This window comes from Nilaparvata lugens, chromosome 3, assembly GCF_014356525.2.
Source record: "Nilaparvata lugens isolate BPH chromosome 3, ASM1435652v1, whole genome shotgun sequence".
Classification (NCBI taxonomy): Eukaryota; Metazoa; Arthropoda; class Insecta; order Hemiptera; family Delphacidae; genus Nilaparvata; species Nilaparvata lugens.
In genome coordinates, this window is record NC_052506.1 from 88,657,285 (window position 1) to 88,672,573 (window position 15,289).

At 34.8% G+C, this 15,289-nt stretch overlaps 1 protein-coding gene and 1 long non-coding RNA gene across 6 annotated transcripts in view; one reads left to right on the plus strand and one right to left on the minus strand.

Annotated features, from left to right (window-relative positions):
• The window catches only part of LOC120350627, a 68,386-nt gene that overhangs the window by 11,668 nt on the left and 41,429 nt on the right, over positions 1-15,289 (minus strand). Inside the window, exon 2 of the long non-coding RNA XR_005570953.1 lies at positions 8,352-8,473. This is a non-coding gene — a long non-coding RNA (uncharacterized LOC120350627). The remainder of the gene's footprint in view (positions 1-8,351; positions 8,474-15,289) is intronic.
• The window catches only part of LOC111059427, a 79,064-nt gene continuing 67,390 nt past the window's right edge, over positions 3,616-15,289 (plus strand). For 2 of the 5 annotated variants that reach the window (XM_039424969.1, XM_039424971.1), the window contains exons 1-2: positions 3,616-4,012; positions 11,767-13,366. In XM_039424969.1, coding sequence (XP_039280903.1) covers positions 11,810-13,366 — 1,557 coding nt within the window. In that variant the 5' untranslated portion in view covers positions 3,616-4,012; positions 11,767-11,809. Of the gene's footprint in view, positions 4,013-11,727; positions 13,367-15,289 lie in introns of all 5 variants that reach the window. The other 3 variants (XM_039424968.1, XM_039424967.1, XM_039424970.1) reach the window with 3 other exon arrangements.

The following is a 15,289-nucleotide window of genomic DNA, read 5'->3' on the forward strand; positions in this document are numbered from 1 at the left end:
ATTTGGCCATGCTTTTAAAAATGCACGCTCCACGCTCCTCTAATCTTTGTTCAAACAAGCAAAAAACACTCACAGAACAACAGATCCAATGTTGGAAGATTTCGTCACCTCGTATTTGAACGTGAATATTAGCTTTCAAATGTGAAATTTGGCGTTGTTATGCAATCGCCGGCCCACAGTTGATGAAATCTGGTTCAGTACATTCATCTCACATGTGGAGAGGCGACACATGTGGACCTCCTACGGATTATATCGGGAATGTAGACACTAGTTTTAAGAAATTAAATATTCTAATTGATTGCAAGACATTTATCAGAGCGATCAAATTTAAAGGAGGCCTAGTGACATGGTTTCCAATTCAACCGCAGAACATGGTTGATTGGTACATTCTAGAGCAGGACTGTAGCTACCATACTCCATAAATTCATCGGATTGGAAATCATTTTTATGATATGTCAACGAATTTGGAAAACCATTAAATTTGGAATATTTATAAGAGATGAGCCTCATAAGCCTATTAATGGAATCTATGTTTATATCGAAATTTGTTATGGAATTTCCTGACACAAATTCAATCTAATAATTCGACTGATTCACTGTCAATGTTATAGAACCGTTCCATAATGAAATAAGAACACACATATTGTCAAATTCTACAGTTTTGTTTTTTTTTTTGGTGCAGGACCATGGTTTCGTTGGATATATCAACAATGTGTGTTTTTATTTCAATCTAACAAACACGAGCCACTTATAGGAACATTTCATGATGAAGCCTGAAGATATCATTGACAGAGATAGTGCAAAACAAGCCAGATATTATTAGAGACAATATCAGTAACCTCAAGACCAGCATAAAAATACCATAATACCAAAATAACATGCAGAGCATGGTTGATTGGTACACTCTAGAGCAAGACTGTAGCTACCGTACTCCATATATTCATTGAAATATGCTCTCCAGTAGAAGAGATATTTGGAAATAATACAAATAGTACATATTATTTTTTTAATAATTGATTTTTTAACAAACTAGAAACTACCTACATCAACTATTTTGGTTAATGGGTGATTAGCTATTTTGGTATGGGTAATTAACTGGTTCTAATTGAGACAATGCCGTTCATTTTCATTGTCATTAAGTCATCAGACTTTAGAAAAGTATCTACCTAGGAACTTGACTCAAATTTGTTATGCCATTTAAAATGTACAGATTTTTCATCATTTGAATTGACAATAGAACATTTCTAGAACCTCCAATGAAGCCAACATAATTAGAAGTCTTTAGGAGGGTTGTAAATTAATCGACTTTCAAAAGGTAATAAAAGTTCAATTTGTTACACTATGAAGAGTTCTGGGATATAAAACCAACCAACCACGAACTCCAAGCTCAAAACCAACATCCCATCTGGTATTAAATTGATACTTTCTTCATGATTTAGAGATGAGTGGAACTATTAATTGAATAGAAAGGGACACTGTGAAAGGTCAACTTTGAAGACAAAGAAAGCTAATGAAACATAGAATATGAGACAGCGGAAGCTAGAGATGGAATAACTTCACTACTTTTTATGTCCCTCTCGCTCTTCCCAACTTTTACAAGTCCCCAAACTATGTCACACGATTTCTAAATACGAGAATTCATGGGCCGTTTCGTTTTAAAACATGGTCATTCATCAGTGATAGTACACTTTCTTTCAAAATACTCCATAACTTTTCGCTGTTGATGTTCAAAAATAGTATAAAATTCTTCCCATCTTGTTGTTCCTAAACAATGTTAACTCCTTATGCAATTGAATTAAATGATTGAGTACGGTAAGAAATTATCCAGTACAGTGACTTGTTTTTAAAATTATTGGAGCGAGGAGAAGCATATCGGTAAAACGCTTTTCCAGCATTTGAATTGTTTCAATTATTTTGCATTGCCACTATATTTTGTTCTATGTTATACAATATAAGCTAGCTTCAGTCAGTTTTACGCTAATTTCATCAATTAGTTTAGTTCCAAATAAGAATATTTAGTACAGTATTTTCAATATGACTTTATAAATCAGAAAAGCATAGAAACTGAAGTTCGTGGTTTAAATAAAATTGATGTTTATATAACATCGTATACATTGATATTTGAAGCATAATTCAACCAGAATTATTTTCCTATTCTGAATGATTGAATATCATTAGAAATATCGCATGAAATTGAATTCCCTATAATAAAATTCATATCAAAAGAAAAACTGCAATAATTCTTCAAACTAATTATAATTCATACATAACTGCATAATGAATACATCCATGGGATTAATTGTTAATATTGTTAATATGTTGCTTCAGAATTTCAAGTACAGTATGTGAGCAGGGGAAAGTATACTTTAATAAGTTCATTTACCAGGCTGCTTATTCAATCAATATTAAAATATCCGTTTCATGCACTTATATTTAATAATTTATAATTATCAGTTTATCCTATAATTCAAATAATTCCGACTCTATTTCTATTCTATTTACCTTAAAAGTTTCCCCTAATTTTCAATGTGATTTCACATGTTTCCCTTCAAAATTAAGTATTATACAAATACTTTATTCTTCAATGCTTTCCGATCAAAAATTCTCTTTCATATTGAACATGTTTCAATTATATCGCATGATCATTCTTATTCAGAATGTCGAAAATCAATCTGAACACAACTTGAAAACCATACAACATTCCATTTCACCGCCTATTTGTATATAGTTGGATAGATTAATAAATAAATAAACTAAGGCCTGTATGCACCATCTTAGTTTGAACGGAAACCAATCAGCTTTTGGTTAAAACCTGGAATGAAAAATAAAATAAATTGGACCATAATATCCCTTAATGTGATTGCGTAGCGATGAAAGGTGCATATGGCTCTTGGGCAGTGGTCCTTTCTGAAATCAATATAAGATGAGAATCATACTCAATTACTAAGACGTATACTGAAAACTAATTTATTTGATTCAAAGTCTAGCAACGTCAAAATAAATTCGACTATAATATCCCTTCATGTAATAGTATATTAGCGATAAATTGTTTATCTGAGTATTGAAGAGTGTAAATTGTATTTTGAAAAGTGAAAGTGGCATAACCAACATTTTGATTTGGACAGTATAGTATAAATTGGAAATGGGACAGTTTTGGGCATGAGCCTGTTGTGCCTTTCCTCTTGTTAAGTATTTCTACACAATGTGATGAATAAATAAATAATGAATACATAAATAAATAAACGTGGAGGGTGATATTGAACTTGGGCATTGTCCTATGTGAAATCAATTTAAGATAAGAATCATACTGAACTACTAAGGCGTATACTGAGAACTATTTATATCATAAAATTCTTGTATCTTAACGTTCATTAAATTGTTAATAGTCTATCAAAAGATCTCGAATTGTGAGGGCAGATTGTTGACATTTGACTAAAAATAGTGATTTGGGGAAGAGACAGCAGACTACTTGAACAGTAGTTGAGTTGTAGGAGTGAGTGCCCTCTACTCTGCATGGCGAATGAAGATGCGATGCACTCCTCACAGCCACAGGGTTGGGCGGGCGGGCGTTGGGTACAGGGCTCTAATTTTAGCGTGGGCTCAGCTATTCGTAGCTCGACGCCCGTGAGATGCGACGACCAAGACTTGAGATGAGCGATGCACGAGTCTAGTATTCAGACAATGACGCGTTTATGTGTATAGTTTGTGATCAGCGTCCATGTCCGTGTGTGGTTTCACCGAGTGTTTTTTTTTTATAGTGTGTGCAATTCAGTGCCGTCAAATCCAGTGCTCCGTAACAGTGTTTTGTTAGTAGTGGCGCACTAGTTTTGACTATCTGTGGCCGCAGTTTCCTGCCGCATTCTAGTTAGATTCGCGAGGTTTTCCGATTCAGTTCGAAATGTTGATCACAACACCTAGTGTTACCGCGGTTCGCTTCGGATCAGTCTAGTGAGAAATTCATAGTGTTATGTAGGCCTATCTTTCAAATATTTATTATCATCAGTGGAAAGTGGTAGTCATATAAAGCATTGTCAAATGTGATACATTTTTATACAGAATAGCAAACCCAGTTACAAGAGTAGCTTCAATAAGATGCAAAGTAGTAATCTATAGCCTACTATATTATAAAGGAAGGGATTGGCTTATAATTAAACGGTATATGAAATACATGTTTGACGCATCATCACGTCTGAACTACTGAACTGATTAACGTGAAACTTTGCATAAAAAGATTCTTAATTCACTGAGGATGGTTATAGACCTATTTTCATCAATCGAATGAATATAATTTTAGAAGCTAAAAAAAATTTATTACCTTTTTGATACAAAGTTTTCTTAATTCACCGAGGATGGTTGAAGACCTATTTTCATCAATAAATTGAATATAATTTTGATATATTAGAACAAATTTATTCAATTTTTGATACACAGTTTACATAAGACTAAAACCCAATCAAAAAGTATTCATTTTTTCTATAGTAGTCATTTTTCTACAGTTGTCAATACTTCAAATTCTGCATGGAACTATAAAACTAAATTATACATATATATCTGAGGCTTTAACAGACCTTTGTAGAGCCCGGATAAAACCTATATTCATCATCAATTATATTCATCAATTATTTATTTTATTTATTAAAAACACACAAAACAAGACAAAACAAAATTACAAAGATTTACGAAACAAACCTGCTCGTAAGATATAAAGTAGGAATATGAAATATAAAGTGGGAATTTATAAGATGGGAAGTATGAGTATAAGACGGACAGTAGAAATAATTAGCTATGTTTTGAGGGCCCCGTATTCATGACCGATGCTTAGTTGTAAGTAGTTGCTTAGTTATTGCTTGAACAAAAGTCGTTGCTTATAATATGAACAAATACAATAGTACAAACGTACGGTACTATTAGTAAGATTTGTAACTAAGCAGCTCAGAACCCTGTGCATAGTCTATGTTTAAACCGAATTAGATTAGTAGGAGTTGCAAAATGTGACAAATTATAAATGCGACCATACTTTGATTTAATTTAACGGTTGTTAAGATGAGCGTTGAACTTCCACTGAATACGACCGAAAAACATTATTTTGACTAAGCAATGACCCCGAAAAAAATTCTTACGACTAAGCAATGACCCCACGTGTAGAGAGAGAAACCAAATGCGGTTAAATGAATAAAATCTGAAAAATCAAAATCGTTCTTTACCATAAATGAATATTGCTTCTACGAGATCAACATTGAACAAAGCGTTTGAAGCACTTGTGAAGCATAATCAATCCACATCAAGTAGTAAAATATGTTATCAATAATTCGATCCATCACTTCTATTAGCCTACATTTCCAATCTCAAGGTAGTATAAAATATTATTCGAAGAATACTTCTGAAATTGCCAGTCCAGGGATTAGCTCAGTGAAATAACCAAGTTCTATTTTAGCACATGGTAAAAAAACTCTCTTAATATCTCCCGCATACGTTGGTTATTCAGGTTTTTGCAACAAATCTATTTATAGTAGAGTTAAAAACATTGCAGTAAACTTCAAGAACAGTCTCCTCTTGCACGCTCAGTTTAACATATAATTTATGAGGTGGTAAGAAGATATACCTATAGCTATCGACTGTCAGCTCTCTTTATGGAGGCCTACAATAAAAAATCTGGTGTGGCGCACTCACACAACTTTCCTTGCCGTTATGAAAATTGATCACCTGACGCTAGTGTTCCCGCGCATCTCAAGTCTACTATTCAAAGATTTGAGCCAGCTGGTGACAGGGTAATAACGCTGGAGATACACGAGGTCTGCTATCTCTTCATAGTGAATCATTTAATAGAATCAACATTTACCAATAGTTTGCAATTGAACAATCATATTATTTTCTCGAATTTCAAGCTTATTTTCAATTTTAGGTGAAAATTTTACTGAACATTATTTGTAGGGATTCTCATGCTTAATCTTTTCCACTCGAAATTTTCCGTTTAAATTGTATCTGAAGCCTGATAATTGAGAATCTAAAATCAAACTTTGCATAGATGGGGCGGAGCTCCTGAAATTTTTACAGATATGGGACTTGTGGCAGTTGATAAAGCTCATCGATGACTATTTCAGGTATAACTTTAATCAAAATCGTTGGAGCCGTTTTCGAGAAAATCGCGAAAAACCCTGTTTTCGACAACATTTTCGCCATTTTAGCCGCCATCTTGAATCGCATTTGATCGAAATTGTTCGTGTCGGATCCTTATATTGTAAGGACCCTACGTTCCAAATTTCAAATTTCAAGTCATTCCGTTGATTGGGAGATGAGATATCGTGTACACAGACGCACATACACTCATATATATATATATATAATATATATATATATATATATATATAGCCTATATACATACACACACACACACACACATACAGACCAATACCCAAAAACCACTTTTTTGGACTCAGGGGACCTTGAAACGTATAGAAATTTAGAAATTGGGGTATCTTAATTTTTTTCGGAAAGCAATACTTTCCTTACTTATGATAATAGGGCAAGGAAAGTAAAATATAGTATCACCACATTTTAGTTAGAGATCCAATATGATATTGGATCTAATAATAGGTAGTATATTATAAAAATTTTCTGATAATACCCTCTTCTCGCACGCTCAGTTTAACATATAATTTATGAGGCGGTAAGTAGATAGTATATACCTGCCAACTGTCAGCCCTCTTTATGGAGGCCTACAATAAACATAATACTGTCACCTCATTTTGTTTAGAGTTCAAATAAAACTTAATATGATGCATTTTCATAGACAACAATGTCTATTATCATAATCATATTTTATCTAAAAATATGTTTGATTACATGTCTAAAGCGACTTTAAAAGTCAGCCCACATTGGTGCCTACACATTATCAGTCTATATTTATGAACAGACCATTCTATGGATTAATTAAGTGTGGGCTTTCTAATTAATCTCTCTTTCTCATCCACATTTCAATACCCGACATCAAGATAAGATTAATCATGCCGTACATGCTTTACTGAAACGTAAAGCTGCGTTTACACCAAAGTTATTAACAAAATGTTAATAACTTAATCCTTATAGATTCTATTAGATTTAACGGAACTTGACAAACATATATGTTCATCATGTGTATGATAAGTTATGTTCAATCTGATAGAATCTATAAGGATTAAGTTATTAACATTTTTTTAATAACTTTGGTGTAAACGCAGCTTTAATCTTCTTACATAGGAAACGGACACCACTGGGGTAGAGATGAATTTTCAAATGGTGACAATCTAGTCTCCAAGTACATTGATTTAAACTACCTACGTTTATGAGTCCCCGAATCTACACCGCTGCCATACAGATCCTGAAGGTTGAAGATCTCATACTACTCTGAACATTCACAAATAGCATTTCCAATACCAATTTCACGTATTTCGGTTAACCTTGGTGGTTTCATTTTTTTCAAAGAGATTGTATATTCTGTAGAACAGCTGCTAAATGAAAGTTAATAAGGCGAGTAGCAGCCATAAGTCATTGCTTTCAATGTGAAACCAATATTTTAAATCAGCTCCGATTATAATAATAATTAATGAAAGGTTTCCAATTCGATGCAGGTGTACAAATGAGAGCAGTCTACAAGAAAATTACTGATTGCTGTACAATTTTGTGTCTCAATTAAGCTCACTTCAATCAGGAACCATTTAGATCAAAACCAAGGAAGCGATTGATGATAATTGACCGAGCGAAGTGAGGTCTAAGATTCAAGTCGACGATTTGGCATTTCTCTTAATGTTTATATGTTCGCATTTACGGCAAAACGCGATAATAGAATTTCATGAAATTTGACAGGTACGTTCATTTTTTAATTGCGCGTCGACGTATATACAAGGTTTTTGGAAATTTTGCATTTCAAGGATAATATAAAAGAAAAAAGGAGCCTCCTCAAAACGCCAATATTAGAGTAAAAATCAGACTATAGAATTATTATTCATCATAAATCAGCTGTAAAGTGATTACACAGATGTGTGGAGAAGCCAGTCTATTGCTGTATTTCAATAAGGTCTATAGTTTCAATCAGGTACTTGTGGATTAGAATACTGCGTGAGGTCTACTGTTCACAGAACTACTAGTATCATATAATCAATCTATCTTTGAGAATTTATCCAATTACTCATATCTTGATTTGAATATGATTGGATTCAACATTCAGGAGATTCATTGAATATATTTTTCAACACAATTATTGAAAAATTGTCCATGAAATAAATTATGAAGGCATTAATCAACTTTGTAAATTTTGTTCTACCAAGACCCATCAAAGTGTAACTCTATGGTGATGAAGAAAATTCATGACATACCTTAACATTAGGGTGCTTCGCAAGTGTGAAGGTAGCCAGAAAGTTTGAAGAATAGTTTTAGCTTGAATTTAGTATCACTGCAGTTAGTTCTGGTCTTTTGAAAAGCTTCTCCAGCACCTCATCTGGAATCATAACAATAATATTATAAACTTATAACTTCTGTACTACAATGTGAACAAACGAATACACATTTTCTATCAATCAATATTGTAAAATTATTCAAGATATCCCAGTTGCTGCTACAAACATCTAATTAAAAAATGAACGAATTCTTATAGATCAGACATAAGACTTTATCAATACAATTTTACAAAAATTTGATTAAGTGTAACTTTTCCATTTCATGATAAATTAATTTAATCATTCAATAATTTATCATTCATATTCAGTTTCTTTCAGCTATTATCCAAAGTAACTAACAAGGAAAATACACTATCAAAACTTCCTTACTTTGAGATGACAAGCCTAAAACAATATTGCCTCCAATGAAGCATAAGGTCAATTGAGAAATTCTTCACGGCTACGATACAATTATAAGAGCATTTACTCTATCAGAGAAAATAGTCCATTCCTACTTGAACTTATCATGGCTTGAAGCAGTTTTAATTTACTTTCTCAAAGTAGTTTTTCATTTTAAAAAATTTATTCTATACTGATTTTACAAATCAATTACTTTTTGAAATAGAACTCTGACAACTAATCTATTACACTGCATTACAAGCCTCCTCAGTCTAGTGTTATTTGCAAACAGATTTCTGAAAGTGAAAAATAATTTTATAATTGCCGTGAAAATTTTTTGCCGTAAAATTGTTTAAATTCAAACCTGTTGGTTTAGGACGGAGATTCATCTGACAATATTCTGTATTATTGCTGATTTCTCTATTGAACTATGTGACTTTCAATTTCAACGATAAGTTATCAAATATCACATATTTCTCAAATATCAATTAATTTCTCGGTAATTATCTTATATAAATCTTTATATACACATATAATATCTCGTATGTTCAAGATGATTTTTCTCAATGTTTTCCCAACACCCAATAACGGTAAAGTAATTGAAGTGGCAGATTAGAGGAGACTTTTCAAATCCAGATTCAGCCTGATTAATTATTGATTATTTGTTACATTCTCATCAGATAGAGATTTCGTACATTCTTCGTGGACTTATACAGAGACTAGACGTCAGGCTCGCTTCGCTCGCCATAAAGTCTAGCAAGGGGGCTCCGCCCCCTGGACCCCCGACTGGATCGTCTAAAAATGAGATCAGCGGGCTCGCTTCGCTCGCCTGCATTTTTCATTTGAGCATGCTTCATTCCATCAGAAAGTCAAAGTACTGAGAAAACGCAGAAAAGCTGAGAAAAACGCTGATTTTGGGCGTATCTTTGATGAAATATTAAAGTCACCTCATCACAAAATTTTTAGACCCTAGCTAAACCTCTGTACCAAATTTGAACATTTTCTGTCTATCACTTGACGAAAGAACTGAGAAAAAAGTTGGAAAAACCGCTAATTTTGGGCGTATCTTTGACGTTATTGCAAATTTCTTCTAACACAACATTCTTACACCCTAGCTGAGCTTCTTTACTAAATTTGGACATTTTCTGTTCATTTGTTCTCGATAAAGCTGAGAAAACGCTGGAAAAATGCAGAATCTGGGTGTATCTTTGGAAATTTTTCCAAATCCGTTTTTAGTGCGCCTCTAAAGAGCCAACTGAAAATACCTACCAAATTTGAACGTTTTTGGTCCGGTAGATTTTTAGTTCTGCTAGTGAGTGAGTGAGTCAGTCAGTCAGTGAGTGCCATTTCGCTTTTATATAATATGTACATGTATATAGATATCGGCTTTAAAGCATAAACAATAAGGGTGAATTGTAGTTCTCGAACTACTTACTTATCAACACTACTCAACACTACTTATCACTAATTATCAACACTTAAAAAAAATTCAAACCAAATTGAAATATTCAATATAATTTTTCAAGATACGATTCCTGTGATTGTAATTCCTAATTACAATAACTTTAATTCCTTTAACAATAATTTAAACGCCAAATAATACAATACAGAGATTGGGAAAACAGTTTTTTGTTGTACAGTCGTTTACGTTTCATTGAACCTGAACTGGATGTTAAGTGCTGCCCTTGTTCTTGAGCTTGAGCTGACAGTGGTTTGAAAAGTATTGTCCTTGCTTCAAACCACAATAGAGCGTAACTACAACTTGTTTGGAAGGAGTTCCAACACTTGAACCTACAACATTGTTCACTGACTCTTCATTAGCATAAACACATTGGTAGTCGAAGTCTATTAGCATCTGGTAAAGTTAGTTGGGCGACTTTCATCAGTTATGTTTTACAGAAAAGTCACGGCCATAAATCATTTTCCTCTCTACTCCTCTACTACAGTACACAGTAGGCAACAATAAATCAGAAGACAGGGAGTTGGTGGGATTAACTTTCATCAGGATAGGCTGGTTGGATTATATTGAATCAATTCAATCTTGCTGCTGTGTAACATATGAAAGTAATTTTAATAGATATCTTCAGATACACTGCATATTCAATAAAAAGCAATATTGAAACAAGGGGGAAATCATATACGCGAGAATAGTTATCTTCGATCAACAATTGAAAAGCTATTCATTTCATAGATGCATTCCAATCCTAATCTTTATTGCTAGTTCAATGCAAGGATAAGGAAATTATACAATGAATAGATAAATTAAATCATAAAGCTGGTTGAGTTTTCATCCTATTTTTTTATATTCAAAGTTTTAAAGAGAACCAGAACTGTTTTCTTCTTTATTCGATCACCTTTGTTTATGTCCAATAGAAAATCCTTGAATGAGAGGAATTCGGGAGGATAATTTGTTCAAAATCATCCATATTACGACTTTTTCTGAATAAGAAGGAACAAAAGTTACTCTATTGACGCCCTGGACAGACACATCGATTTTTGTTCGTACGATATTTTGCCGTCCTTATGAATTCTATTAGATTAAACGGAACTTGACAAATATCATCTGTTTAATTCAAGAAAATTTAAAATAACGGCAAAATATCGTACGAACAAAAATCGATGTGTGTGTAGCTATAGCCTCAGTATCAAGACTACGATCAAGTGATGATTACTGATTGAGTATTAAGGATTACGATTAGGAAGGATAGACAATCCTTGTTCAGGTTAGTGAATCTATATCATTAATTATCCTGGGAAATTCAAATAGGATCAAGAAATATGAAATGTAGTTCTAGGGACATATGCTATTATTATAGCTGTGAATCCAACATCAGACAAAATGAAACTACCATAATATTTTATTGTGATTGTAGCTAAATCGTTGAATCGGTCATATTTATTGAAATCGTTGATCTAGATTGTGGCAGGAAGTACTGTAATAATTATTTTATGATAGGAAATAAACGTTATATTGTGAAATATATTAAAAACAGGAAAAAATGTCACGTGATCGTCGATGGTGGAGTGTGCCGCGAGTTGGTTTCATACCCTCGTTCAATCTATGGAGAACATCGGAGCCAATCGAAAATGTGGAGACCAATATCGATGAAGACAATGAGGGGAATGAAAGCCCCGACAAAAAGGAAACAGCCAACAATGAAAGTGAACAAATAACTACAACTGGTACACCTGTAGAGAGTGAAAATGATTCAGATGTGGTTTCGAGGAAGATAAAACTTCGGCGATCACCATCTAAGAGAACTTCAAACCGTAGCCGATCATCAAGTTTGTCAAACAGCTCTCAAAAGTCAACTAATTTGAGAAGGGATCGAGCCTCCTTGCCTCCGGAAATGAACAAGGATGAAGAGAAGAAAAGTTTGGATCTGTCTGGAATGCCTGAAATAAGTTTTTCATTTTTCAACGATCGAGATGATGAGTTTATTATTGTAGCTGATACAATTCCGGTAAATGCTGAAGTTCCTGCTAAAAAAGAGAACCGAGAATTGAACAGAGAGGATTCTGAAGATTCGTATGCGTCGACATCGGGTGATGTTTTGGAGGAAGGGAAGTCGCCGTCTGCAGTGGACGAGCCACGGTCTGACGAGTGTGATGGCTCCTCCCTGCCAGATGAGTCCTCACCGACCGATTACCGTGTGCAGCTGGCCACCGAGCCCCCTCCATCACCTACAATCCGTCATGTGTCAACTGTAACTATTACTGTCAAACTTGTCGAACCTGCAGAAGGTGACAATGACTATGAGGAACTCAGTGAAACCACACCTGAACCACGGTATGCTTCCCCTAGAAACTCAACAATCACAATCACGCCTGTTGTTGACAATGTCCCCGTGTATGCAACGGTGGATAAAAGTGGGAAAAAGTATGAAACAGTAGAGGGAGATATTCCTGAGGCACCTGAGATTCCTCAGCCAGATTGGGACCCGGATTCTAACAATGAGGGTGATTATGCAGAGTTGGCAGTTGCACCTGAGGTAGATAACACTAATCAGTCTACGATAATGGGATCGTACCAGCCTGAGGAAGTTCTTGTGGGAAGACTGGTGCTAGCAGAGCCCAAACTGAAGACAACTTACAGCGATCAGGCAGATTTTCAATATCATCCGAACCAAGACTACAAGACAAACCTGAGAAGGGCGAGACTTCTGCGTGCGCGCAGGGGCAGTGTGATCCAACGCGCGTCCATACTCCGGGTACGCTCGAAATTGGGTCGCGCCTGGAAGTCTGTGAAAAGCTGGTGGCTGGAGGAGCGCCTCCGCTTCGGTGACGTCATACTGAAACAGGCACACGAGCAGGCAGTGCGGCCTGATTCCCGTTCGGTCAACAAAGAAGTCGATGATGATGCCGCCTTGAAAGAGGATGGGGAGGACGAGGAAGAGGATGACACTTTTGATGACAGTGCGTCGAACGCGTTTTCGGACGGCAACACGACGCTCAGCCGCCAGACGCTGCGACGGCACCGCCCCTCATCACCGCCCCCATCTATTTCCAGATCATCCAGTATCATCAATTTCAGACGGTCGCGTATTTGCACTGAGGTAAAAACCACATTTCAATTGAATTAAATTGACAGTTACGAAATATTTTGAGAAATTTTCAATATTACAAATGTTATCTTTCTATGGTATGTAAAATGTAGAATGTGTATTGTATAGAGATACTTTGACAGTATGATGAAATTGAAGTGTAGATACTGTTTCATTGATTATGTTCAAGATTTTCATATAATTAATGAAAATATATTTCATGAAGCTCAGCACAATATTACCGTAACCTACTTAATAATTTCTGAGTTTTGAGCGAGACAAATAATTGTCAGCAATTTATGTTATTAATTCTTTGCAAGCAATTTTATTGTGATAGAACAATAGTTCTTTCGATTCGAATATAAATTCATTCCAGCCGAATTGTCTGTAATTAATTTGATTTCAAATGTCTAATTGAAAATTTACTGTTTGATTTTCAGGTGAGTGGAATTCTATCTAGTAATCAAGCAACCATACGTGAGTAGTGTTTCAAAAGCCATGACATGGAATTGCATGCTTCAAGTTTCAATACTAGTAATTATTTTACTTAACTTTACTTAAGTATTATGAAACTAACATAACTATAATTATATAGTATTACTAGTATTGTTCGTTGAGATTCTATCAGCTCACATGCTTTGAAGTTTTCAAGTTATCTGAAGCTGGACTACCGCACCCAAGAGATAAGTTCAGTTCTACTAGAGAAAAACAGGTCCTAGATTCAAATAAGTGAAACTAGGACACATTTGATTTTCTAACGGTTTCATACAACTATATTCTTTTGAGAAATATGCGGATATTCTAGCAATATAAGAGCCCATAACTGCTGCCGTGATTTTCATTCTGATAGCAATAAGGGAGCTCCTTACAACCTGTCGCATAGCTTAGGAAGAGCTTCTATCTCGGAGTAATAAATTGTGTTTTTGGGTAATTCCTATGAATGTGTTTACATTTTCTACATGTTATAGTATTAATGAGTAGGGAAATTTGACATGAAAGTGCCAGGCAAACACAAATTTCAACCAGGATTGATGTTAAATTTAATGTTACTGTTGTAAGACTGCACAAGGTGCGGTACTGCTTTCCTCCGCATTTTCGCCACAGCCGGTGGGATAGGAAGTTAGGTCGAGATTAGAACCAACTCAAGACCGGCTAAGGCTAGCTACACACACATCCACACATCGATTTTTGTTCGTAAGATATTTTTCCGTCCTTATAAATTCTATTGGATTGAACAGACGATTTCAAATAGATTATGTTTGTCAAGTTCCGTTTAATGTGATAGAATTCATAAGGACGGCAAAATATCGTACGAATAAAAATCGGTGTGTATGTGTGTAGGGCTCAATACTAACTCCCAGAAACTGAATTGCATCAATCAAAACCTACGACTTGGTAGCCACCACGTGAGGAAGTCTCACTCCATAAATTTTTCTGATAAGAAATTTTGACAATAATAAATTGTTGGTGATGGAAGAAAGAACTTGACACTATAATTGGTGATTTACTTCAATCATTACACACTACACAGTGTCAGAAAACGTTCTCCTATAATCTCATTAAATGTGCTCATTGGTGTTGCAATAATTCAGCATCTATTGTTCGAGCTACTTCCTACATTCTACATGTGATGTAATTTTCCATAAACCCACTAAAATTGTTCACCGTAACTGCTGTGTGCATGAAACAGAGCCGGTACTATAAGACAAGAAGTTGCATTGCAACTGCATAACTGGAAACTTACACATTACACATACACAAAGCCAAAGTTGAACTCACAATTCAATGCAGTTCCAATGACACTTCTTATGTGTACCTAATAATTAGAAAGCTTGAAAAAGCCTGAGCATTTATCCACGGCTTTGGCATGTGATGAAAGCTAACCACCATACTTTCACAAAATCGTCTTCTCCAGACACGCACTCTGTTCAGTTC